This window comes from Tinamus guttatus, unplaced genomic scaffold, assembly GCF_059628265.1.
Source record: "Tinamus guttatus ecotype Peru unplaced genomic scaffold, ASM5962826v1 Tinamus_guttatus_pri_ptg000618c, whole genome shotgun sequence".
NCBI classification, from domain to species: domain Eukaryota; kingdom Metazoa; phylum Chordata; class Aves; order Tinamiformes; family Tinamidae; genus Tinamus; species Tinamus guttatus.
The window spans coordinates 1,059,071-1,083,793 of NW_028289152.1; the positions used below are offsets into that span (position 1 = coordinate 1,059,071).

The 24,723-nt window shown below is 49.0% G+C and overlaps 2 protein-coding genes across 2 annotated transcripts; one reads left to right on the forward strand and one right to left on the reverse strand.

Annotated features, from left to right (window-relative positions):
• Nucleotides 1–315: 315 nt before the first annotated feature.
• Nucleotides 316–4,726, reverse strand: LOC148592345 (coiled-coil domain-containing protein 81-like). Its single transcript, XM_088535178.1, has 7 exons — nucleotides 4,660–4,726; nucleotides 4,154–4,215; nucleotides 3,694–3,850; nucleotides 2,588–2,844; nucleotides 1,620–1,705; nucleotides 774–871; nucleotides 316–320 (listed from the first exon to the last, which is right to left on the reverse strand). The coding sequence occupies exons 1-7, from the start codon at nucleotides 4,724–4,726 to the stop codon at nucleotides 316–318; spliced, it is 732 nt and encodes a 243-aa protein (XP_088391304.1).
• Nucleotides 4,727–10,866: 6,140 nt separating this feature from the next.
• LOC148592346 (olfactory receptor 6C4-like) lies at nucleotides 10,867–11,817 on the forward strand. Its single transcript, XM_088535179.1, has one exon. The coding sequence runs from the start codon at nucleotides 10,867–10,869 to the stop codon at nucleotides 11,815–11,817; it is 951 nt and encodes a 316-aa protein (XP_088391305.1).
• Nucleotides 11,818–24,723: the final 12,906 nt, after the last annotated feature.

Consider the following 24,723-nt stretch of genomic DNA (forward strand, 5'->3'; position numbering starts at 1 on the left):
TCCTCTGCTCTTTCTGTATATTCTGAGCAGCAAGTGTGGGCTTTGGGATGCTTTTTCTGGAGAGGAGACGATTAGCAGGAAGATTTCCTGTAGGCAGAAGACAAGAAAACCATCCAGGACAGCATTGCAGAGGGCTCTTGAAAGGGAAGGTTATGCAGCTCTTGTCAGCCTGAGGTCAAACTGAGGGGTGACACACTGATTCCTTTGAAGCCTCATTTCCTGGGTGGGCTTTGGCCATTCTGGACACTGCCTTTTCTCTCACTTATTGTTCGTAATTTACAACATCCTTTCTTGAGGTAGTGCTTTTCTCACTCTCTATCCTATTCAGAGAAAGGAGAAGTGTAAAAAGGAAAGAGGAGACTCGCTGGGATATATGGGTGGCCTAACAGAGTCTCTCTGAGGGCAGTAATTTAAGGCAAGAGAGCAGATCCTTGGATCTGCCTACTGATCTCACATGCCTAGAGGTCCTCTTTTGACGCAATCAAAACCAATGAGTTGTTTTCAGGGTGTTTATGAGGCGTGTTGAGGAGACCAGGACATGGAAATGGAGGAAAGTTGAACTTGGAGATATTAGTACAGGTGAGAGTGTTGCGCTGCGCTGAGGCCTTGTTCCCTCAGGATTCACTTGAGATTTGCCCTACTGGGGGAGCAGCGTCACATCTAGCGCCTCATGGTACCTGAGCCATCACACTGTCACTTGGGTTCCGATGGCCTACCCAGGAGCACAGAAGGAGAAGGCACAAGCCTCCACCAAGAAGCAGCAGCTCCATTACCTTCCTGGACAGTGCTGGCCTCTCCTCTCCTCTCCTCCTCCTGCTTGGGCTTTACAGGTGGCCTAGGTAGTTTTTGATCTCTACTCTCCACCTTGTACCTGGAAAGCAGAAAAGGAGGCAGTCTAAAGCGGGAGCACTTTTGCAACCTCTGTCAATATTAGAGACACAGGGGCATTTGGGTGGTGCTGGGGAGTCCCTCTTTTTTCAAAGTGCAATAGGCAGAAGAGGCCAGATGCTGGAGGAGTGTCTCAGCAAGGTGAGAGGCATCATGAAGACCTCCAGTGCCTGGAGGGACATGACCTTTCTCCTCTGACTCTTCCCTGTGCTTCCTGTGAAACTGCCAAAGCAATTTCAACCCAAATCCCCTGTGTGCTTTTGGGATCATCACCCATCTCCTGTTCCTGCTCATGTTCAGGCAGAACACTTTAGTCCCCTTAAGCTTTCCAGAATCCTTTCATCGTCCTTTCTGACGAACCTGCATCTCCCACACACATAATAGAACCAAACACTGAGCACCATGGGAGCCAGGAGAAAGCTCTCCAAAATCCCACTAGCCACAGTGTTCACTTTGGCCTACATAGGTCTCCACATTAAAAAAAAAAAAAAAAAAAGGCCCAAGACAATATGATCAGGATGCATTTCATTCCTACAGATCTCTCAAAAGAAATAAAAATGTCCCAAAGCAGCAACTAAGAGGGACCTGTATTTTGATGTGCATTTCAAAGGGTTGCTCATAAATGGCTTTCTGAGCAACGTTCACAAGGACTGGCAACACAAGGTTGCAAAACATGCGATGAGCAGCTACTTGCTTGGCCAGGTTCCTTTCCAAGAAGGAAACATACTCACTCAGGAAAGACAATGACATGACGATAGTGAGTCTGGGAAAGAGCAGTTTCGGTGCCTGAGAGCACCAAATTCCTCATCTCCGGCATCTGCAAAGGAGAGAAACACATGGGACATGATGCCAAGAGAATTATCTAAGTGTTCCCAGGGGAAAAAACTCTTCTACTGCTTAGAGAAAGAGCTGCCTCTGAAACATTCAATTATTCTATTCCCATCAGCAGTCCCTCCAGTTATGCACCGTAACAACTGGAGAGAAATAAAGGAGAAAGGGGAGGAACATGGTCATGCCTTTTACAAGGCTCAGGATTCAGAGACTCGGTTAGCTCAGGTCTCTTCTAATGCAGAAATCAAGGGAGGCAAGCACATGAGAAGGCATTTCAGCAGCTGGACCGCACTGTTTTCCCTGCTGTCTGGACCTAATGCTTCAAAGAGAGAGAAATGAGGTCAATAGACAGTTGACAGAGTTGTGTGACATTCCCACTGGCCTAGGCAATTGTATCCATAAGGAGATCAGGCTGAGCTTCCAAAGGGACTCATAAAAAGAATTTTCAGAACCTTAAGGGAAAGGGCTGAACTTGCTGCCTTACCATGCCAGACATGTTCTAGGGGTAACATGGCTTCTGAGGCCATCCTCACAAAAAGGGGCATGAAAGCATGGCTTTTTGCAAGGAGGGAAGTCTAGTGGGGAAAAAAACACACAAGGCCTCTTCTTGTCTTGGCCTTCTTTGCTGAGAATGTGGAAACTGTCTCCAGGATTGTATGAATCTTTGAGTGGACCCAGTACACTTCTGCACAGGTTCAACTTCATTGCCAAGTCCTCTGAATGCCCAAGACAAACTGTCTGGGTAGCTGGCATTTCTCTCAGCCAGGACTGTCCATGTCCTTCAACAGGTCATGGCAGGCTAGTAGAATTGCATTCCCTTGGGAATTCAAAAAGATGACAGGGAGCAGCAGAGAATTGGAGAACTTACCGCAAGAAGAGCCATGAGCATCTGGTCAGTCCCGTTAAGTCTTTTCAGGAATTCTTTGTAAAATCTCATTTTCACATCTGCCCCTTCAATTATAAGCATGCCAATGTTCTTCAACACAAAGACAACATTTCTCCCGCTCTCGAGGCAGCGGCGGAAAAGACGCAGGGTCTTCTCTATGCCAGCCTCCACTGTTTTGCGGGGAAGAGAGATGTCCTCGGCTATGCGAGCACATTTCAGGGGCTCACAAAGCTTATGACCTAGGAAGCAGACCAAGAGGAAAAAGGCACTAGTAGAACACACAAAAACACAGCATCAACAGCTTTGTGGTCTTCAAGCAAGCAGCTCTTACAGAACTCCCTTTCTCGACCTTCTGGGACAAATCATGTGGGAAGATGTTCAAAGCACTGCAAGCAGATGTGCCAAGTGGATAGCAATGCTTTCTTCCCTACAGTGTTTGAAAGAAAAGGCCACAACCATCTTCTACGAATGTGAGCCTCGACGGCAGGACAAGGAGAGGAGGAAATGGTGAGTTTCTTTCGTGGGTGCCAGGTCAAAGAACTTGGGGCAAGCTCAGCCCATTCCACACTGGGAAAGATTTCACAGAGCCATGTTACATAAATGAAAGAAAGAAGGGAAAGAAAGAAAAAAAAAAAAAGAATGCACTACACTCCTCTTAATCCTCCAATCCATCCAGCACCCTCTGAAGTGCACAAAACAGCTGTAGTGTTCACAAGGATGACTAGCAATCACAGCAAAACCTGCCTCTGATGGGTTTTCACATGCACTAGGATCCCAGTCTCCATTTCAGGGCTCTTACAGCTGACTGTGACCAACTTCAAGGTGGAAGGAGTAGGAAAAAGCCATCATGAATGCCAATATTTGCCTTTACAGAATTGCAGCTGTAGCCTGCTGTGAAATCAATACAGGGAGAGAGGGAATACAATGGTAATTGCCATGATGAGGTCCTGAGATCTACAAATTGAAATTGTTTTTATAACGTGGTGACAGAAGTCTGGAGCTTTAACAGTTACTGCTAGACAGGGCTAATGCCCAACCCAAAGATGTCCCAGAAAAGTGGAGGCCAAAGTTTTAGCATGTCTTCTTACCAGGAGCATAGGCCTTATCATAGGTGAGGCCGTGAATCTCCGCAATACTCTTTGAAAGATGGAACACGGGTCTGTGAACAGTCACAAGGCCGTATTTCCTAACAGCAACTTGCTCAGTCACCACACCAAAGGTGCCAAGCCGAACAACTCTGACTCCCTGCAAAGAGGAAGGAAGAAAAGCATTACTCGAGTGCCAGGTGAAGAGGCTTCTAACTGGTCAGTTGCATGAAGATGGAGCTTGGTGTCCTGCTCAATCCTGCTGTGCAAAGGGGATGAATGGAGGAGTGGGGAAAGCCTTGGAGAACCCTTGGAGAATGTCTTTAGAAGAGCACTTGAGGTGTTTTCATTCCCCCTCTTCTTCATGCTCTCAAAAAATGCAAGGAAACGTAGAGAACTCATCCCTCAAATACCTCCAGTGCAGAAGAAGGGCTTCTGGGGAGATGTAGGATGGCAGACCCACCTTATTCAGCATTAGCTGCTCTAGAATGTAGTTGGAGACTCCTTCCCAGATAGTAAGGGTCTCTGGAAAAGAAGTGGAAGATACATCAGGCTCTGTGTGGCCCCGCTCACAAATGTGCAGCACATGGTTAACCAAGGAGGTGACACCTGCAGTCGTACTAAATGAGCAAACTGAGCCCAACCGTGAGAGGGTCTCAGCAGCTGAGATTGAGATGGCATTAATGGGGAGCCCTGGCAGCTCAGGTAGGCCTTCTCCTTCTCACAGGTAGACCCCTGTGGCAGGGACTTCTGAGTGGGGTGTCCCAGGACAGTGGGGATAGCATGAGGGTTGGGAGCCAGGAGTCCTGACAGCCACACTGCCAACTGAGGCAGAGGGGACCATGAGCCTGGGCTCTGGCAGCAGTTCCAGCCCCAGCCATGCTCCTCCAGCCCCAGGCTTTCCACAGCCATGTTCACAGTTCATGATCTCTGTGAGACTTCCCGAGATAGACCTACCAGAGGCCTTACCCTGTGCTGGCAGCACTGGCAATCGGTGCCCATGAGACCTGCCAAGGCCAGAGTCCCAGAGCTCCATCCTAGTTTCTTTGCTCATTTGCTCTGGATGAAGAGCAAACAGGAGGTGATGAGGAAACAGCTCCTCTCCTGCTCCTCCTGTACACGTCCTCCCACCGTTGACAGTTCCTCAGCCACAAAAGCTGCAGGAACCTCTGTTCATCCACAGCCAACCTGCAGACGCCTTTTGGACCTCATCACTGCAGCATCCTGGTGTCTGGAGTAGAGGGGAACTGAGCAGGGCAAGAGAGAGCAGGCAAGAGAACTCAGCATCTCCTAGCAGGAATGGCTCTGAGCAAAGAGGGAGCAATTACTGTCCCAGCTGGTTTGGGCCTCTATACTCTGTGCAGGACCTAAAAATACCTTTTCTATTGGTGTGGATCTGAATATGAAAAAATACTGTACATCAAAATTGCAAAGAAAAAGATGTTTAGTGAACCCTTTTCAATATCTACCATTTTATAGCCCTCCTTCATTATGTTTAGTTCTTTTCTTGGTGGTGGTGTATCTTTTGAATTACTGGTCTTTGGAGGAGACTTTGTGTGTGATCTGTTTTAAGGAAAGTGAATTGGAGTGGAATGCCATCAGAGGGTCATGGACATCTGGTGCCACTGCAGGTGCCCTTGTTCCCCCCTGCTGAGCCTCTGTCTGCAGCCCTGAGGGGCTCCGATCTCCCACTGGTCCCTGCAGGATGGGCAAGAGCTGCAATAGCTCTTTCATGACAGAAACTCTGCAAGTTAGTATAACGTGCAACCAGGGAGTCCTTCAGTCTCTGCTGCTGCCCTTTTTCCTCTCCAGTCATGGAGGGAGTGCACCTGAGAAGCTCCTATTGCAAATATGGAGCTCAATTGCTTGGAAATGAACATCTGTGGGTTTGCCTCAGTTCCTCATAGATCCTTACAAACCCTCGGCTTTGCCCATCATCCTAGTGCAAAGCTGCCTTGTATTTCCCCTCAACCCCTCAACCTGCAGACAACCTATCTGCACTCTCTGGTTCAGCCGCTGCCTCTTGGGCTCCCTTGTCCCACTCCTCTCATAGACAGCCCTGCATGTTTGCTAAATCACTGCCAGGATCCCTCCTGGACTGCCTCCATTTGCCTGTGCTCCCACACATCCCCAAGATGTACCCAAAAGCAGGACTGCTCTCATTGACATTAGGCCTTGGAGTTTATGCCATAATTTACACCCCTTGGCAGGACCTATCTCTGCACACCCAGGTGTGAAGGGGACTATCAGTGGTACCAGCCCCACCCGGGATGATAGTTCCATTCACAGGAGCCCTGGTTCAGGAGACAGGTCCTTCCCTGAGCAATTCACAGGTCCTTTCCTTCAGCCTGTTTCAGGGCCATAGGCCTACCATAGTTTTTTTTTCTCCACTACTTCCTGCTGAGCATGAGCAAAAGCCAGGGTGCCAGGCAGAAGGTCCCTTTCCCAGGCATCCTACCAAGGGTTCACGATCCATGACTGGGCTTGAATCACTAACCTTTCAGTTCACAGGCAAACTGAGTCTCCCACGGTGGCACAGAGTCCTGCCTGGGGCTCTCCTGCACAGCTCTGGCATCAGGAGAGACGCCTGTGCTGCGGGAATGGGAACATCCCTGAGCCGAGCCATGCCCCAGCCCCAAGGAAGGGGATGCTGCCCTCGGTCCACTGCTGGCTGCTGGTGGGCAGTACGGTGCAGGGGGAAGGCCTGGTGCCCAGGGAGGGGCTGTGGTCACCTCCCTGACCAGGATCAGCTCTTCCTGCTCTCCATGGCCCCTCTACCACACAGCCTGGGGGCAATTAGAACTGTGGGGACATCACCCAGAGAAGGGGCACTTCCTCACCCCACTCACTCCTGCTGCTGGCATCAGGGACAGCTGTGACGCATACACAAGTGCTGCATGCAGGGGCAGACATGGCTCAGGGAAGGGCTTTGCTCCTCTCCATCCACACTCCCCCTGGGAGGGCAAGAGCATGGGAGCAGCACGTACAGTGAGAGTCTCCTCCTGCCCCAACAACTGCAGAGATGTCGAAGGGACAGTGCTCTGTGGTTTGGCCCTGGTCCCGATCCAGTCTCACAGGGCACCAGGAGACTGCTCTTTTCTGCACTATTGGGAGGGAGTGATCAAGTAGTAAAGAAGTCTTTCAGACAGAATGACAACCCCATATTTTTTTATTGAAAATGCATAAACAAATCCTTCTTTTGATTCTTGTTCCAGAACAACATAGTTTTCTTGCAAGTCATGAGTGAAAATTAATTCATGAAAATTACTAAATGGCAACATTAGGACAAGGGGGATCAGACTTCCCATCCCAGGCTTCCTTCCCAGGGCAGGGGTGGACTTAGCAGCTTAGGGAACAGCTTCCTCACACATCTCAACCCCTTTATCTGCCTGCAGTATGCGAGTCCCATCTTGGTGGATGGCATTTGCCACTGGTGCACATGGCTGACTCCTGCTTCTTCCCCAAGAGCCCCAGGTCATCTTTTAGAAAACTCTTCTTTCACCAATCGGCCCCAAATCTACCTTTTGCAGGGGGCCTTTGGGTTTCCTCCACCCCAGGTGAAGGACTCTGGAGCCCTTTCCGTGGCTGAATTCCAGAAGGCTCCTGGTTAGCATGAGTAAAATGCGTAGTAACCCTGAATAAAATGCATAACAACAACCCAGTCCTTCAGCATTTGGGTAACAGAGACCAGAGCTCTTGGATCACTGATTGATGGGCATTGAGTTTATTACTATTTCTACTGCCTCTCTGCAGAGGGACAAGTACTACTGTGCAACCAGTCACAAGGAGAGAAAATTTTCTGAGGTTTCCTGGGAAAGAGCAAATTCCTTGTGGGATATTGAAACAGATATGTGAGACTGTGTAGAATTTGTTGAGGACATTTTATAGGTATTGTGGGACTGAACAAAGCTTATGCTGGAATGTTGCAGTGATGGGTCAAAGGCAGGAAGGAGATCCAAGTGTTCCTGCTCAAAGACAGGGAGAAATTGCTCAAGAGTTTCATCAAGTCCTGTCTATGAAGGATGAAAACCACACAGCCTCTCTGGACTGCCTCTTGAGAGCTTTCTTGTTTCAGTTTATGTCCATTGCCATTCCTCCTCCCACCATACACCACTGTGAAGAGCCTTACTTTGTCTTCTCAAAAATGTCCCTATTGGTATTGAAAGGCTGCTCTGAGATGCACCAGAATCTTCCTTTCTCCACACTGAATGAGTCCCATTTCCTCCACCTCTCTTCCCCGGGCTCAAAATTCCTGAACACTTTGGTGAATATTCAATGAACTCCCTCCTGTTTATCCACGTCTTCCCTGGACTGAGGGTGCCAAAACTGGAGGTAGAATTGCATATGTAGTCTAATGAGTGCAGACAGAGTGGGATGATCACTCGGCCATCCTTGTTGCCAGGACACACCTGTGCCAGGGCACATGGCACTGTTGCCAGGGCACATGTTCGCTTCAGGTCCATCTGGATCTTCCACTGAGCCTTCCCCACAGAGCTGCTCCCAGCCAGGTATCCATAGCCTGGATCACAGCAGGGGGCTGTTCCTTCCAAGGGCAGGAGTTTGCATTTGTCCCTGTTTGAACTCATATGGATTCTGTTGGCCCATTCCTCCAGCCTGTCAAGGTCCCTTTGGATAGCATCTATGCCCTCGAACTTACCTACAATCCCCTCTCCTCAAAGACATTTGCCAACATGATGGCAGCACTCTGCCACCTCTGATATGATAAAATTAACAGGATCATCCAGACCAAAACTAAGAGAACCATTCAGACCATGACATCCTAACACGGATACAAAATGATTGTTGGACGTCATGTCAAATCCCTTCTTCAAGTAAACAGAAAATGACTTACAGTGCTTGATCTCCTCCACAAATCTAGTCTTTGCATCATGTAAGACACATAGGTCCAGCAGGCAGGAAAGCCAGATGGGTAGGATGTAACCTTGGTCACTCCACGCTGCCTGTTCTTCCTTTATTTGCCCAGAAATATCTTCCAGGAGGACTCCAAGAATTTCCTAGGCACCACACTGAGCTTAATTGAGCTTTAGTTCGCACATCATCCTTATAGTCATTTTTGACGGTGAGTGCAAATTTTGCTTTCCTCCCATCATCTCAGTTCTCCTCTAATCTCCAAGCATTATAAAGACAATAGACATAGATGACAGATGCCTTGAAAGGATGTTGGACACGTCTCCTAGCACCTTCTGATGTAGTGTTTTTAGCCTCCTCTTTACCGCACTAAAAAAGATCTGATGCCCCAATATTGCCTCAATGGAGTTTTGCAGTTGGCACCTTACCATTTCCTGCTGGATTCTCCAAAGTTTCCCTCATCCTTCCTGGTCTGGAAGCCCATAACTGGGATCAGTATTCAAAATGGGGCCTTGCCATCTGTGAGTCTGAGGCAGTAGCAACTCCCCTTGACGTGCTGGCCACTGCCTTTCTCCAGGCCTCTGTCTGGAATAGGACCCCTCAGAGGGAAAAGATGAGCACATTGCCAAGTAAGTGTCCCAGGATGCACTCCAGTTGTATAGGCTGTTGTCACATAGGAGAGTTCTGTGAGACCTCCCCAACAAATTCACACTCTCAAATGTCCCTAGAGGCTGTCATACAGCAAGCTGGGACATACAGCCTCAGCCTTAACAGCATCAAACCAGAGACTTTTTCCTATTGATGAGGGAAGCACAACAAAGATACATACAAAAAAAAATATGTTGTTTGTGTCCAAGAGCACAGGAGGACTGCCCAGGAGACCACCATATGCCATTAAGGATATCTGCTTCTAGTGTTAATCGGAGTGAATGTGAAAAGCGTCAACATACGAGTCCTCAGCTAGCCGCATTCTAGCCTCAAATAGATAGACCATATCTTGGAAAAGCCCATGGTGGGATCCTTCCATATTAGCTCCATTAGGTGAGATGATTCTCCTCATTACTATGGTGTCTCTGAAAGACAAGACCCTTGAAGTGATCGTTTTTTCATCAGAAATACTGGACAATGCTGTTGTTCCCTACAAAGAAGAAAAGTTTTCTACTTTTGCAAACTTCTGGTGAGACTTGTCTGCCTGAATCCCCTGAGTCAGAAATTGCCAGCTTTCAAGGTTCAAATGTTTCTAAGGGAGCCAATTATCATCTCTATGTCATTTCTAAGACTGTCTATCAGGTATAATTGGCTCACTCTGAAATGTGCTGTCTTCACTAAAAATAAATAATTCATTAAAAAAGAAAATAAAAACACACGTAAGAAGAAGACTTCCGCCTTCCTCCTGAACTTTATCTTCTGGACAACATGCTTTGGGTGGTTTCAAAGTTATAAACTGCTTCAGTTTTCTCAAGATGACTAGGTTCTCTCCCGTAGGTTTTAGCAGCTAGAGCTTGCACAAACTACAGAATGTGTGTTTCAGTTCTCATGCTATGGTGTTCAGATTATCAGAGCCCACATATAACAGCTCTGCTTATACCATCAGCAGGGGTGAAAAATGTTTTTTACTCTAATACTCTGAGTCTTGTGGCTTACTATATCATGGGATTGCTCCTTTGTATTTGTCCTTCTCTGGGCCATGCTGTAACTCTGTTAGAAAGTGAGTTCCTCTGCTGTTACAAAATAAACTGGGAATGTAGGATGCATCCACTTCTATTCTGTATCTCTCCACAATTTGCTGGAACAGAAGAATGCTGCAACTCCACAGGTTCCTGAAACTGAAGAGTTCTTTGGGAGCTTGGACACAGATAGCTTCAGCAAGTTATCAAATGTAAATATATGGGGTGTTCTTTGTGCAGAAGGTAAGTGCAAAAGCACAAGCATAAGAGGAGAATATTTTCCTTGCAGCTGTTTTTGCTGCTTTGTGCATGCATGACCTGCAAATAGGGAAGTTGGAAATGTAGCATGAAAAGAACGCATTGCATATTGTGATTTGATGGCAATTTTGACTGGTTGTTACAGAGGTGGAAGGACCTTGGCAGCAAAGACCTGCATCTTACATTTATCCATCTCTCCTCCCCCGCCTTTTTTTTTTTTTTGAAGGAAAGAACAACAACAAATATTTGAGGAATGGGGAGGAATGGAGAAATGGAGATATAAGTAGTGAGGAAAGATTTCTTTTTGAATGAATGAATGAATTGAATATTCAAAGAAACTGTGTTGCTCTCTTCCTCTCACCATGACAGAAAGCACATTTGGATGGGGAGTATCACGCCTGTGACTGAGTTTGTTCTCGTGGGATTTCCAAACCGCTATGAAGTGGAGATCATCTTCTTTGTGGTGTTCCTGCTCGTTTATTTAGTGACTGTCTTGGGAAATGCTCTTGTCATTGTACTGGTCTATACAGACTGCCATCTCCATTCTCCCATGTATTACTTCCTCAGCAATTTGTCCTTCATTGAGATGTCCATGACTTCCTCTGTTGTTCCAAAAATGCTGGCAAACTTCCTGTCAGAGAAGAAGACCATCTCCTTTGCTGGCTGCTTTAGCCAATTCTACTTTTATTTCTCCCTGGCTGCAACAGAGTTCATCCTCTTAGCCATCATGTCCTATGACCGCTACGTGGCAATATGCCACCCCCTGAGATATCCCACCATCATGACGGAAAGGATGTGTGGCCAGCTTCTCCTGGGTGTGTGGGTGGGTGGCGTGGTCTTGATCTTGCCATTAGCAGTCCTGAAAGCCAAGCTGCCATACTGTGGTCCCAATGTCATTGACCACTACTTCTGTGACAGTGCACCTCTCCTGCACCTCGCTTGCGCGGACATCTGGGTTGCTGAGCTGAGGGGTTTTGTGGTGTCCATTCTCCTGCTCCTCGGCTCCTTGGTACTGACTGTGTTCTCCTACACCTGGATCATTTTGACCATAGTCCGTATCCCATCTGCCCAGGGCAGGCAGAAAACCTTTGCCACTTGTGCTTCTCATTTCACTGTTGTTTCCCTGCGTTTTGGCATCTCCATCTTCATCTGTGTCAGGCCTTCCCACATGAACCCTGGACACTTCAACAAAATCCTCTCTGTTCTCTCCAGCATTGTGACTCCTCTTTTAAATCCCTTCATATTCAGCCTAAGGAATCAGCAAATGAAAGAAGCCTGGAAAAATGCTTGGCACCATTGCCTGGGGATGGCTGAGGAGGCCAGAAAGCCATGAGAATCATTGTGGCTTGTAGGAAGTCAGTCCTTGACAAATCTCAACAGGATCTCAGCATTCATGGTGTCTTCCGTCAGAATGTGGCCTGTTACAGCCAATGTTGAGGAATAGCACGTCTCAAAGGTCAGCTTCACGGCAGCACTGTTGTGTCAGGCCCCACCAATATTCTCCTGCACTTTAGGCAGTGATGGATGTCTGTGTGGTGCTATGTGGTTGTTGGGCACAAAACAGTCTCCTAATCAGAACAAAAGGCTTTAAGACTGAAAGGAACAGAAAGACTACTCAAAATGGAGTGGTAAAGTGAAAATAAATTGCTGTCAATTTTTATTACTAGTTTTACTAAATTTTCATCATATAGTCATGTTTTCAAATGAAGTTTTCAAGTTTCAAATAAAGTGTTCTGCTGGAGAGTAACATCAGTTAATGCTTCTTCTTTGAAGTACAAGCTATAGCTGATAGAAATAAGATGGGAGGCTCTCAAAAATTAGATGCAGAAAGAGAAGAAATGCTGAGGAGTGCCAGAAAGAGAGGGAGAAACTGAACAGTGAGACGGAAGAATTCAAAATCAGATCTGTGCCCGTAATAGAAAGATTCTCTTTTAAGGAAAGGATGGGAACAATGAGTAAAAATTCAAATCTTCCTACTCATTCATATGCATAGATAGGTAGATTAAGAATCAGATGCTGACCACTTTCCCCTCCTAAAATCCTATTTTTATCTCGGAGATTTGGCATAGCACTCCAAAATTTGGCATTTGGCATAGAACTCCAAAAATAAACCTAAAAGAAAAAAAAAAAAAAGTAAGTATGCCAGGAAAACAAACAAAGAAATATTAAAACTTTGTGTGTTTGTGAATTCAAGTCTTCTCTTAGGAAAACTACCCTGTGGTTTTCACTTGGATAATGTGAATGCTTTTGTAAGCGTATATCATAAACAGCTGTTCTCGTCCTGGTTTCATCAGAGTTTAAGGCTATCTGCTACATATCAGTCACTTGGCTAGAAATGATGTTGGATTTTCTGGCAGAAGCTGGCAAGTTCTCCTTCCTTGACTGTGCTGCCCAGGTGCATTTTATGGTTTTACTGAGCAACATCAAAAGCCTTCTCCTGACTGCCATGTCCTGGGATCGCTGTGTGGCCAAAAATGACTCCCTGCATCATTTTCTCATCATGAGTAGAGGTCTCTGTGTCAGTCTGGTGCTCAAGCCATGGCTGAGTGTCCTACCAAAGCTGGTAGGACAGACCTATCAGGTGTTCCCTTTGACTTCCTTGCATCCCATGTGTGCCAAATGGGCTCAGGATTTGGCAATCCAAGGACAAAAAGTAGACTTAATAACAATGATGCCTTTAATTAACACAACATAGATACAAGTACAAACGAATAAGAATTGGTTAGTACATGTGAATACGAAAAAGTTACTGACTGAATAATAATTGCCAGCAGAATTACGAGACCACGCATCTCTCCAAGGTAGCAGTCTGGAGGGGCTGGCAGGCTCTCAATCATAGCGGGCGTCCCCGCAGAAGACAACATTGGCCTCAATATTGGGAGTCTCCGTCCCCCAAATCTGACCTTCGTATTTTATCCCCTGGGGCGTCCGGTCACTTAGGGCCAGTACATGCCAGGAGACCACCCAGGGGTGGGTAAATCTCCCTCTTTCTGTTATATCATCCTTCTAGGACTGCGCCTGCGCAAACTCCAGAGCGGGGGATCTCATCCCTCAATTTGGTGGTCTCACTTCCCTTATCCTTCTCGTTCTCACAGTGACTTTGGCCTTCATACTTCCTTAGGCAGCAGTTTGTAGTCAGGCTGGCTGCAAACCACCCTGAACAGCTCAGTGGGCTGGTGGGCTCAGTGGTTAGCACTCCCTCCCGTGGTGGCAGCAGCCACCTGCACTATGCGGCTGTGGGGTGAGTGTGGCGTGAAGCTCGTTGTCCTCCCTGGCAGACAGGTTTTGCGCGCGGAGCCATGGCCATGTGCGTGCAGTTGCAGTGCCCGACTAAGCCAAGACCCACGGTGAAAGGAGGATTCATCTTTGTTTCACAGTCTGTGTAGCGCAAGGGCAGCCCCTGAGCACCCCATGCAGTCCCTCTCCACCGCAGGGCCAGCCCTAGCTTGGCCCGTGGTGAGGAGGGTCAGACCCCTCTGTGACATGGGCTGTGCTCACAGGGGACATCCCGTGTCACAGGCACAGCAGTCAGAGCGCACGCTCCGACCTTTCCTCACACGTCGCGACGAGCCTGGGAGAGCCCACGTGCTGGGACTGCTCTCGGCTCTGCTCTGCTGTGAGGAGCCCACGACCCTGAGCGGGAACCAGCGAGGGGCGGTCAGAGTAGCACAGGGCTGAGGTGACGTGTACAGGAGGAGCAGGAGAGGAGCTGTTTCCTCATCACCTCCTGTTTGCTCTTCATCCAGAGCAAAGAAACTAGGATGGAGCTCTGGGACCCTGGCCATGGCAGGTCCCATGGGCAGCCATTGCCAGTGCTGCCAGCACACGGTAAGGCCTCTGGGAGCTCTATCTCGGGAAGTCTCACGGAGATCATGAACTGTGAACATGGCTGTGGAAAGCCTGGGGCTGGAGGAGCGTGGATGGGGCTGGAACTGCTGCCAGAGCCCAGGCTCATGGTCCCCTCTGCCTCACTTGGCAGTGTGGCTGCCAGGATTCCTGGCTCCCAACCCTCATGCTATCCCCACTGTCCCAGGACACCCCACTCAGGAGTCCCTGCCACAGGGGTCTCCCAGTGGGGAAGGCCTACCTGAGCTGCCAGGCCTCCCCATTAATGCCATCTTGATCTCAGCTGCTGAGGCCCTCTCAGGGTTGGACTCAGTTTGCTCATTGAGTACGACTGCACGTGTCACCTCCTTGGTTAACCATGTGCTGCACCTTTGTGAGCGGGGCCACACAGAGCCTGATGTGTCTTCCACTTCTTTTCCAGAGACCCTTGCTATCTGGGAAGGAGTCTCCGAGTACATTCGAGATCAGCTGATGTTGAACAAGGTGGGTCTGCCATTATGCATCTCCCCAGAAGCCCTTCTTCTGCACTGGAGGTATTTGAGGGATGAGTTCTCTATGTTTACTAGCATTTTTTAAGAGCATGGAGAAGAAGGGGAATGAAAACACCTGAGGTGCTCTTCTAAAGACATTCTCCAAGGGTTCTCCAAGGCTTTCCCCACTCCTCCATTCATTCCCTTTGCACAGCAGGATTGAGCAGGACACTAAGCTCCATCCTCATGCAGCTGACCAGTCAGAAGCCTCTTCACCTAGCACTCGAATAATGCTTTTCTTCCTTCTTCTTTGCAGGGAGTCAGAGCTATTCGGCTTGGCACCTTTGGTGTGGTGACTGAGCAAGTTGCTGTTAGGAAATATGGCCTTGTGACTGTTCACAGACCCGTGTTCCATCTTTCAAAGAGTATTGCGGAGGTTCACAGCTGCACCTATGATAAGGCCTATACTCCTGGTAAGAGGACATGCTGAAACTTGGGCTTCCCTTTTTTTGGGACATCTTTGAGCAGAGCATAAATTCCATTCAGGCGTGACTGTTAGAGCTCCAGACTTCCATCACCACGTTCTCCAAACAGCTTCCATTTGTAGCTCTCAGGACCTCAGCATGGCGATTACCATTATACTCCCTCTCTCCCTGACCTCATTTTAGCTGACATTCTGTAAAGGCAAATAGCAGCATTCATGCTGCTTTTTCCCTTCCCCTTGCACCTTGTAGTAGGCCAAAGTCAGCTTTACAGAGCCCTCACATAGAGAATGGGACACCAGTGAGTGTTTTTTTTTTTCCTTCTTTCTATCATCCATATGACATGGGCCCGTGAAATCTTTCTCAATGTTGAAAGGACAGAGTTTGGCCCAAGTCCGGTGACCTGGCACCCATTAAGGCAACTTGCTCCCTTCCTCCTCTCCTTGTCCTGCCATCGAGCCTCACATTTATAGGAGATGATTGTATCCATTTCTTTCCTACTCTGTAGTGGGGGAGAAGGCATTGCTGTCCGCTTGGCACATCTGCTTGCAGGGTGCTTTGAGCATCTTCCCGCATGATTTTTCCCAGAAAGTGCAAGAAGTTCTTGAGCAGCTGCTTGCGTGAAGACCACAAATCTGTTGGTGCTGTGTTTCAGTGTGCTCTGCTAGTAAGTTTGTTTCTCTTGGTCTGCTTCCTAGGTCATAAGCTTTGTGAGCCCCTGAAATGTGCTCACATAGCCGCATACGTCCTTCTTCCCCGTGAAACGGTGGAGGCTGGTGTAAAGGAGACCCTGCGCCTCTTCCGCCGCTGCATCAAGAGTGGGAAAAATGTTGTGTTTGTACTCAAGAACATTGGCATGCTTATAATTGAAGGGGCAGATGTGAAAATGAGATTTTACAAAGAGTTCCTGGAAAGACTTAATGGGACCGAGCAGATGCTAGCGGCCCTTCTTGCGGTAAGTTCTCCAGTTCTCCAGTGCTCCCCGTCACCTTTTTGAATTCCCAAGGGAATGCAAGTCTACTGGCCTGCCATAAACTGTGGAAGGACATGGACAGTCCTGGCTGGGAGGAATGCCAGCTACCCGGACAGTTTGACTTGGGCATTCAGAGGACTTGGCAATGAAGTTGAACCTGTGCAGAAGTGTACTGGGTCCACTCAAGATTCATACAACCCAGGAGCCAATTTCAACAATCTCAGGAAAAAAGGCCAAGACAACAGGAGGCTTTGTGGGGTTTTTTTGTCCCACCAGGCTTTGCTCCTTGCAAAAAGCCTTGCTTTCGTGCCCCTTTTTGTGAGGATGTCCTCGGAAACTATTTTTCTCTAGAACATGTCTGGTATGGTAAGGCAGCAAGCTCAGCTGATTCCCCTTAAGCTGTTGAAAACTATTGCTCTGGGCCCCCCCGGAAGCTCAGTCTGATCTCCTCATGGGATAAAGTTGCCAGGGCAAATGGAGATGTCAGACCTCTCTGTCAACTTTGTGTTGACTTCATTCCCCTCTCTTTGAAGTTGGAGGGCCTGAGTGTGTCTGGGATAAACTGCTCACAATATTGGATCCTCATGGTCCTCTTGCTCTGTAGCATTCCTAGTTCAGTGTGTAAATCAGTGATGAGTGCTTACCCCACTCTCTGGGCAGGAAGCAGAGGCACAGAACGAGCAAGGCCCAGAGGGAGAGAATGTTGGGAGAGACTGTGGGGTTAACCGCACATCACATTTGGAAAGACCTAAGCTAACTGACTCTCTGAATGCTGAGTCTTGCAAGAGGCCTGAGCATGTTCCTCCCCCTTCTCCTTTTTTTTCTCTCCACTTGTTATGGTGCATAACTGAGGGGCTGCTGATGGGAATAGAACAATTGAAAGTTTCAAAAGCAGCCTCTTCTCTAAGCAGTAGAAGAGATTGTTTCCCCTCTGAGCACTTAGATAATTTTTTTGTTACCATGTCCCAGATGTCTGTCTCGTTTGCAGATGCCGCAGATGAGGAATTCGGTGCTCTCGGGCTCTGAAACTGCTCTTTCGCAGACACGCTCTGGTCATGTCATTGTCTTTCCCGAGTGAGTATGTTTCCTTCTTAGCCCCTGGCTGGCTAAGCCAACAGCTGCTCATGGCATGTTTTGTAACCTTGTGTTTCCAAGCCTTGTGAAGGCTACTCAGAAAGCCATTCATGAGCAACCCTTTCAAATGTGCATCAAAGTGGAGGTTCCTGGCAGTTGCTACCTTCCTTGGGACATTTTCATGTCTTCTGTTCTTCTGTGACATCTGCATGAATGAAATGCTTCACAATGGTGTTTTCAAATATTCACTTGAGTCACCTCTTTCTTTTCGTTTTTTTTTTTTTTTTTTTTTTTTTTGGCGGAGGGGCAGAGACCTATGTAGGCCAAAGTAAAGCCTGTACCCAGTCAAGTAAAAAGCTTTCTCCTGGCTCCTGTGGTGCTAGGTGTTTTGTTCCATTACGTGTCTGGGAGATACAGGTTCTTTTTTACACATGGTTTGAGATGTTCTTGGGAAGGTGATCCGGAGGGTGAGACAGCAATTAGAAAGGATGCTGGAAAGGAGTAGGAAAGAGGACTAAAGTGTTCTGCCTGAACAGGAGCAGGAACAGGAGATGAGTGATGATCCCAAAAGCACACAGGGGATTTGGGTTAAAATTGGTTTGGCAGTTTCACAGGAAGCACAGGGAAGAGTCAGAGAAGAAAGGTCATGCCCCTCCAGGCGTTGGAGGTCTTCATGATGCCTCTCACCTTGCTGAGACACTCCTCCAGCATCTGGCCTCTTCTGCCTATTGCGCTTTGAGAAAAGAGGGACTTCCCAGCACCTCCCAAATGCTCCTGTGTCCCCATTATTCACACCAGGTGCAAAGGATTTAGGCATTTAGAGTGATGCCTTTTCTGCTTTCCAGGTACAAGCTGGAGAGTAGAGATCGAAATCCACCTGGCGCACCTGTAAAGGCCAGGCAGGAGGAGGAGAGGAGAGGAGAGGCCAGCACTGTCCAGAAAGGTAATGGAGCTACTGCTTCTTGGTGGAGGCTTGCACCTTCTCCTTCTGTGCTCCTGGGTAGGCCATCGGAACCCAAGTGACAGTGTGATGGCTCAGGTAGCATGAGGCGCTAGAGGTGACGCTGCTCCCCCAATAGGGCAAATCTCAAGTGAGTCCTGAGGGAACAAGACCTCAGTGCAGCACAACGCTCCCAACTGTACTAATATCTCCAAGTTCAACTTTCCTCCATTTCCACATCCTGGTCTCCTAAACATGCCTCATAAACACCCCCAAAACAACTCATTGCTTTTGATTGTGTCAACAGAGGAACTCTAGGCATGTGAGATCAGTAGGCACATCCAAAGATCTGCTCCCTTGCCTTAAATTACCGCCCTCAGAGACACTCTGTTAGGCCACCCATACATCCCAGCAAGTCTCCTTTTTCACAATGGGACAGAGAGTGAGAAAAGCACTAGCCCAAGAAATGATGTTGTAAAGTGCAAATGAAAAGACAGAGAGAAGGCAGTGTCCAGAATGGCCGAAGTCCAGCCAGGAATAAAGGCTTCAGAGGAATCAGCCTGACACCTCACAATTTGACCTCAGGCTGAGAAGAACTGCATAGCCTTCCTTTTCAAGAGCCCTCTGCAATGGTGTCCTGAAGGGTTTTCTTGTCTTCTGCCTACAGGAAATGTTCCTGCCAATCGTCTCCTCTCCAGAAAAAGTGGCGCGCCACCGACACTTGCAAACAGAAATATGCCAGGAGAACAGGGGACGAAACCTGACAGAAAAGGAACTTATGGCAGGTGAGACACTTGGAGGAACGGATGAGGGTGACCCTGTAGCCGTGTGCTTGTGTGGGTGAGATGCTTCCTAGGTGCAACAGGTTCCAGGCAGCTCTAAGAGTTTTGGATCCCATGAAGCAGATGGGACTTTGAGACAGTGTTCAATATGTTTGCCAGGCCGGGGGATCTGTGTCCCTTAGAGGCTCCGTCTGTAATGCAACCTGCTCTTCTCCTTGCTGCATCAAGAGAGAGCCTGTAGCTGGGCATAGGGAGCATTCCTGTGGGCACATCTTGCAGCTCTTGGCATTTCAGCAGGGGGTGATCTCTGTCTCTGTTCATGTGAACACAGTCAGTTGAGCCCACATCATTCATGGCAACAGCCAAGAGAACTGCCTTCAGCTGCAGAATCCTGTGAGGACAGGACAGAGAGCAAAGTCCGTCTGTGCTCACAGCACCTCTCCATAATGTCTCTTTTCAGGGTATTTCCAGCCATCCCCGGCACATCCTCCCAGAAGCCAAGGAAGGGCAGGAGGAAGGGCAGTCCTGCAGCCATGCCCCCAGTTCAGAAAGTTAACAATCGAGTGGGGAAGTGGGTGGAAGAGGTATGTGCTACTGACTGAGAAAATCCATATGCCCTGTGGATTTGTGGGAAAGCAAACTCCCTTCTATGGGCAGTGAGTGTGAAAGATGCCTTCCTGAGGCTTCATTTGGCCATTGGCTGACATTGTCCTGGCTTTGCTATAAAGGGTGAAGGTCATACTATATGCAATACATATGTTATACAAATTGCAATACATAGCAATACATAGCAATACAATATTACAATCTAATACATAGGTTTAGCTCAGCTCATCAGTCACGTCCAAAGGACAATGTGCACACGTGGGCATTAGAGGGCTATGAGGAAGGCTCAAGTGAAGGGACAGAAGAGGGGGTGAGAAGTGATCTTCATGCACTGAAAAAGAACACAGGCCACTCCTAATCTTTCTTATTTCTTTTCTGTGTCCCCACAGGCCTGGCAATATCACTTCAGAGTAAGAGGGAAAGGGACTCATGCCTTTCCTCCGATCTGAAGCCCTGGGACGATTTCCCTTTCCTTTGCCTTTTGCTGAAGAGACAAGGAAGGAATCTGACAGATATGAGAGAGAATCACAATTTTGGGAAACTCATTGGAATAAATACCAGTATTTGAGGGTGACAGAGCCCTGGGACAGACTGCCCAGGTCCTTCCTTTCCATTCGCACTGGAGCTTGGCCGTCATTTCATTCTTGTTTCCTATGCTGAAGTATTTCCCTAATCTCTTTTCATGGACACATGTCAGAGTACAGCTCCACTGGTGGTGGTGGTGGGGGGGGGTGCGGTGCAATCTGACTGATTCCTGGCTTTCCAACTTTCAAATTCTGCACTTTCTTGCTGTGCTTATTCAGCCCTCTCTGCTGATATATATTCCACAAGAAAGACTTAAAGACCGCAGACACAAGCAGCATGAACACAATTCATATCAATTGGCACGACTTCACATAGCTGTGCACTCCACTAGAGAGTTCCACTATTTCAATCACCGAATTCCAACCTTGTCGCCAATTACGTCGCTGATGGGTTTGGGATTCGGCAAAAATCCCACAAAACAAGGTGGCTACGGCGAGCCTTTATCCAGGTAAAAGCACATCAAAGAGGCAAAGACTGAGACTGAACATTGTCTTGAGTTAGTGGATTAGAGGGTTGCCGACAGGCTCCTAACTCGGCGGGCATCCCTGCGGAGACAACGTAGGCCTCGGTGTTAGGAGACTCACCCCGCCCCTCTCCCCACTGTGTTTTTATGCCCGGTGCATCCTGGCACATAGGGCCAGTACGTGCCAGCAGACAGGCCGGCGGGCGGACAAACTCCACCTTCAGCCACATAACGTCGCCTCCTGGGTGCGCAGCTGTGCATACCAGTGAGAGGTCCCAGCCGTCAGTCTGAGGGTCCTGCCTTCCTCATCTTCCTCCGTCTGGGGTGTTTGACCTTCAGACTAGTTTAGAGGACGTCTGCGATTGAGTTGGCTACAAGCCTGGTTGAGCAGCCACCTTCAACTGCTTTTGGAGGAGGTCGGCTGTGAATCTGGATGAGCAGTCGCTTCCGTGCTCCTTATCGCTCAGCCCAGGCGGGCAAACATCTTCTTTCTCAAGCTCTGGATTCTGTTTCACACAATAGTTTTATGACTCTACAGATCATACAAATTTCCACTTCCTATACATGCCACCCTGTGATCTGAGGTCCATCTATTGTAGCGAAGGGCCCGAACAGATAACGTTTTCAGAGCAGTTCCAACCATACCTCATGTCAGCATCATTATACAAGGGAAACAACACATAAAACAGACAAATATAGCGAATAGAAATAATAGCCCTAATAACAGTTTCTGTCCTCACTTAAAGCATTATAGTTCCTCAACCCCCACTTTAAAAGATGGATCAAATCCCCGGGCTGGATATCCCTACCCCTCCCGGACTTACCCAGAATATGCTGCATAACCGGCAGTGTCCTTTCATGCTCTTTGGTCAGGGATCCTCCCACGGTTCTCAAGAGCCTCGCTCCTACCCTACAGATTTCTCTGCCCGTAGATAGAGTTTCTAAAGTCACCAGTTGCGTGCAAGACATTCTCTCCCGTCTGTCCTGTCGAGCTTGCTCCACCGACCGAGAACGTGACTGAAGCAGGCAAGAACGTGACTGTTCCACCCGCCGACCACGGCTCGCTCCCTTCGGGGTGCACGTCCTGCAAGTCCCAGTCCAGATCTTCTGGCAACGGGGGCACATCCCCCCCGTCTCTTTCTCAGGCTGCAATGCCACGGATGGTGGTAAAGGCCTTTACTGGGGATTTCTTCATCATCTTCCTCCTCCTCCTCCTCCTCCTCCTTCTCAGGAGGAGCAGAGGGGAACGCAGGTTTATTCAAAGCCTCCCACTCGGCCAGCTGCTGCGCAGGTGTTTTATAGAGAGGGGATAAAAGCTTGTTGGGAGACTTCCACCATCGTTGCATCTTTGCCAGCTCATTCGGCGAAGGGTACTTACGTCGCGGAGGGACATCGACCCTAGACCTTGACCCCAGATATGACCCCAGACTTTGACTTTGGACCTTACCCCAGACCTGACTCCGGACCTTGACCTCGCATCTGAATCCAGACCTGATTCCGGTTCTGACTCAGGACCCCACCCCAGACCTGACCCCGGACCCTGACTCCGGACCTTGACCCCAGACCAGTCTCCGGACCTGGACTGCAGACCCTCACTCCGGACCTTTAGCCCGGACCTGACCCAGGACCTTGACCCCGGACATTGACCTCAAACTTTACTCCGGACCGTTTTTCTGGTCCTTTACTCCGAACCTTGCCTCCGGCCATTTAGCCCAGACATGATGCCAGACCTTGACTCCGAAACTGCGGCCGGACCTGTTTCCGGATTTGAGCTTAGACCTTGACAGTGGAGCTGATTCCAGACATTCACCCTGGACCTTGACACTGGACCTGACTCTGGACCTTGATCCCGGACCTGACTCCGAACCTTACTCCAGATCTGGGCCCCGGACCTTGACCCCAGACATTGAGCCTGGACCTGACTCCAGACCTTAACTCCGGACCTTGACTCCGGACCTTGACTCTGCCCTGACCCTAGACCTCATTCTGGGCATTGACACTGGACATGACTCCAGACCTTGACTCCGAAACTGACTCCAGACCTGATTCTGGATCTCACCTTGGACCTGATTCCAGACTTTGACCCTAGACATGACTCCTGACCTGACTCTGGACCTTGACCCTGGACATGATCCCGGACCTTGACCACAGACCTTGACTCCAGGCATTGAGCCCAGACATGACACCAGAACTTCACTCCAGACCTTGACTCCGGACCTTGATTCTGGACCTTGACTCTGGACTTGACCCCAGACCTCTTTCCAGACGTCGAGCTTGGACATGACTCCAGACCTTGATTCCAAAACTGACTCTGGATCTGATTCTGGATCTAACCTTGGGCCTTGACACCGGCGCTCATTCCACACATTGACCCCGGACCTTGACACTGGACTTGACTCTGGACCTTTACCCCGGACCTTGACCCCCGACCTTGACTCCGAACCCTACCCCGGACCTTCATCCTGGACATTGACTCTGCACCTGACTCTGGACCTTGACCCCAGAAACGACCCCGGACCTTGACCCTGGAACTGACTACAGACCTGAGCATGGACATCGAGTCCGAACATGACTCTGGAGCTTGACCCTGGAGCTTGACCCTGGACATCAAATCTGGACCTTGATCCAGGACCTTTACTCCCACCATTGAGACTAGACATGACACCATACCTTCACTCCGGACCTTGACTCTGGACCTGAACCCAGACATCATTCCAGACATTGAGTTCGGACATGACTAGAGACCTTGACTCCGAAACTGACTCCGGACCTGATTCTGGATCTGACCTTGGACCCTCACCATGGAACCAACTCAGACATTGACCCTGGACCTGACTCCAGACCTGACTGCGGACATTGAGTCCGGACCTGACTCTGGACATTGACTCCGCACCTTGATCCTGGACATCACTCCAGGCATTGAGCCTAGACATGACGCCAGACCTTGTCTCCGGACCTTGACTCTGGACCTGACCCCAGACCTCATTCCGGACATTGAGCTCGGACATGACTCCAGACTTTGACTCCGAAACTGACTCCGGACATGACACCAGACCTTGACCCCATACATGACCCGGGACATTGACCCCGGACCTTCACTTTGGACCTTACCCCGGACCTGACTCCGGACCTTGACCTTGGACCTGAATCCGGACCTGATTCCAGTTCTGACTCAGGAGCCCACTCCGGAACTGATCCTGGACCCTGACTCTGGACCTTGACCCTGGATCTGTCTCCAGACCTGGACTCTGGACCTGACTCCGGACTTTGAGCCCAGACATGACACTTTCTTCTCCTCCACTGCTTCGGGAGGGCAGAGAGACACCCCTCTGGGTGGCTGCTACGGGTTGGCCCTTTAAGCTTCCTGCTCTCTGCTTCAATCCTTCCACGGTGAGAGCCACCACAGTTTTTAGCCTTCTGCTTTAGGTCGTGCCTGCAGGGCAAGGCAACGAGAGAGGAGGCACTTGGATGTGAGAACAGAGTCAATGGAACGGGACAGTCCAAGGCTGCCTCTTTCCAACCAAGTCTGCCTTAAAGGTTCCATCCCTCCAGCAGGGGAGCCAACAGACTTGTAGGTTTCTTCATTTTCAGGGCAGTTTGCTCAGCGCTCAATCCTAAGCTCTCCAATAAAACTCACTCATAAAACCAGGTCTTCAATGTCCAAAGAATGTTACTGCTCATGATAGAGAGCTGAGTGCTGCTAATAGAGGGGCAGAAAGTCACATCGCTGCTGGTAGCTGCTCCTTGCAACACCTTCCAGCCATGGGAATTAAAGAGCCTGACTCAAAGCCCAGCACACCATGCTCCCTCTTACAATCCCTCATACTCAAGGCCATGCAATTTGGAAAAACAAAGTGAGAAACATGGCAGCCTTTGCAGACTCAAAAGCCACCTCTCCTCATGGCCATGCAGCTAGGCTTTCAGATGCTATGTAAATTGCTATCACCTACCCTCTCTCTCACCAGCCTGTCCCAGGTGTCCCCGCCACTGCTGGCCTGTGACATGTGTCATTTGTCTT

Excerpts from the sequence above, each read along its gene's own strand:
- LOC148592345 (XM_088535178.1), bottom strand. The coding sequence starts at position 4,726 with ATGGAGCTCTGGGACTCTGGCCTTGGCAGGTCTCATGGGCACCGATTG. Across the intron at positions 3,851-4,153 it reads AGCAGCTAATGCTGAATAAG|GGAGTCAGAGTTGTTCGGCT; the intron begins GTGGGTCTGCCA and ends TCCTCTTTGCAG. Across the intron at positions 2,845-3,693 it reads TGATAAGGCCTATGCTCCTG|GTCATAAGCTTTGTGAGCCC; the intron begins GTAAGAAGACAT and ends TCTGCTTCCTAG.
- LOC148592346 (XM_088535179.1), top strand. The coding sequence starts at position 10,867 with ATGGGGAGTATCACGCCTGTGACTGAGTTTGTTCTCGTGGGATTTCCA.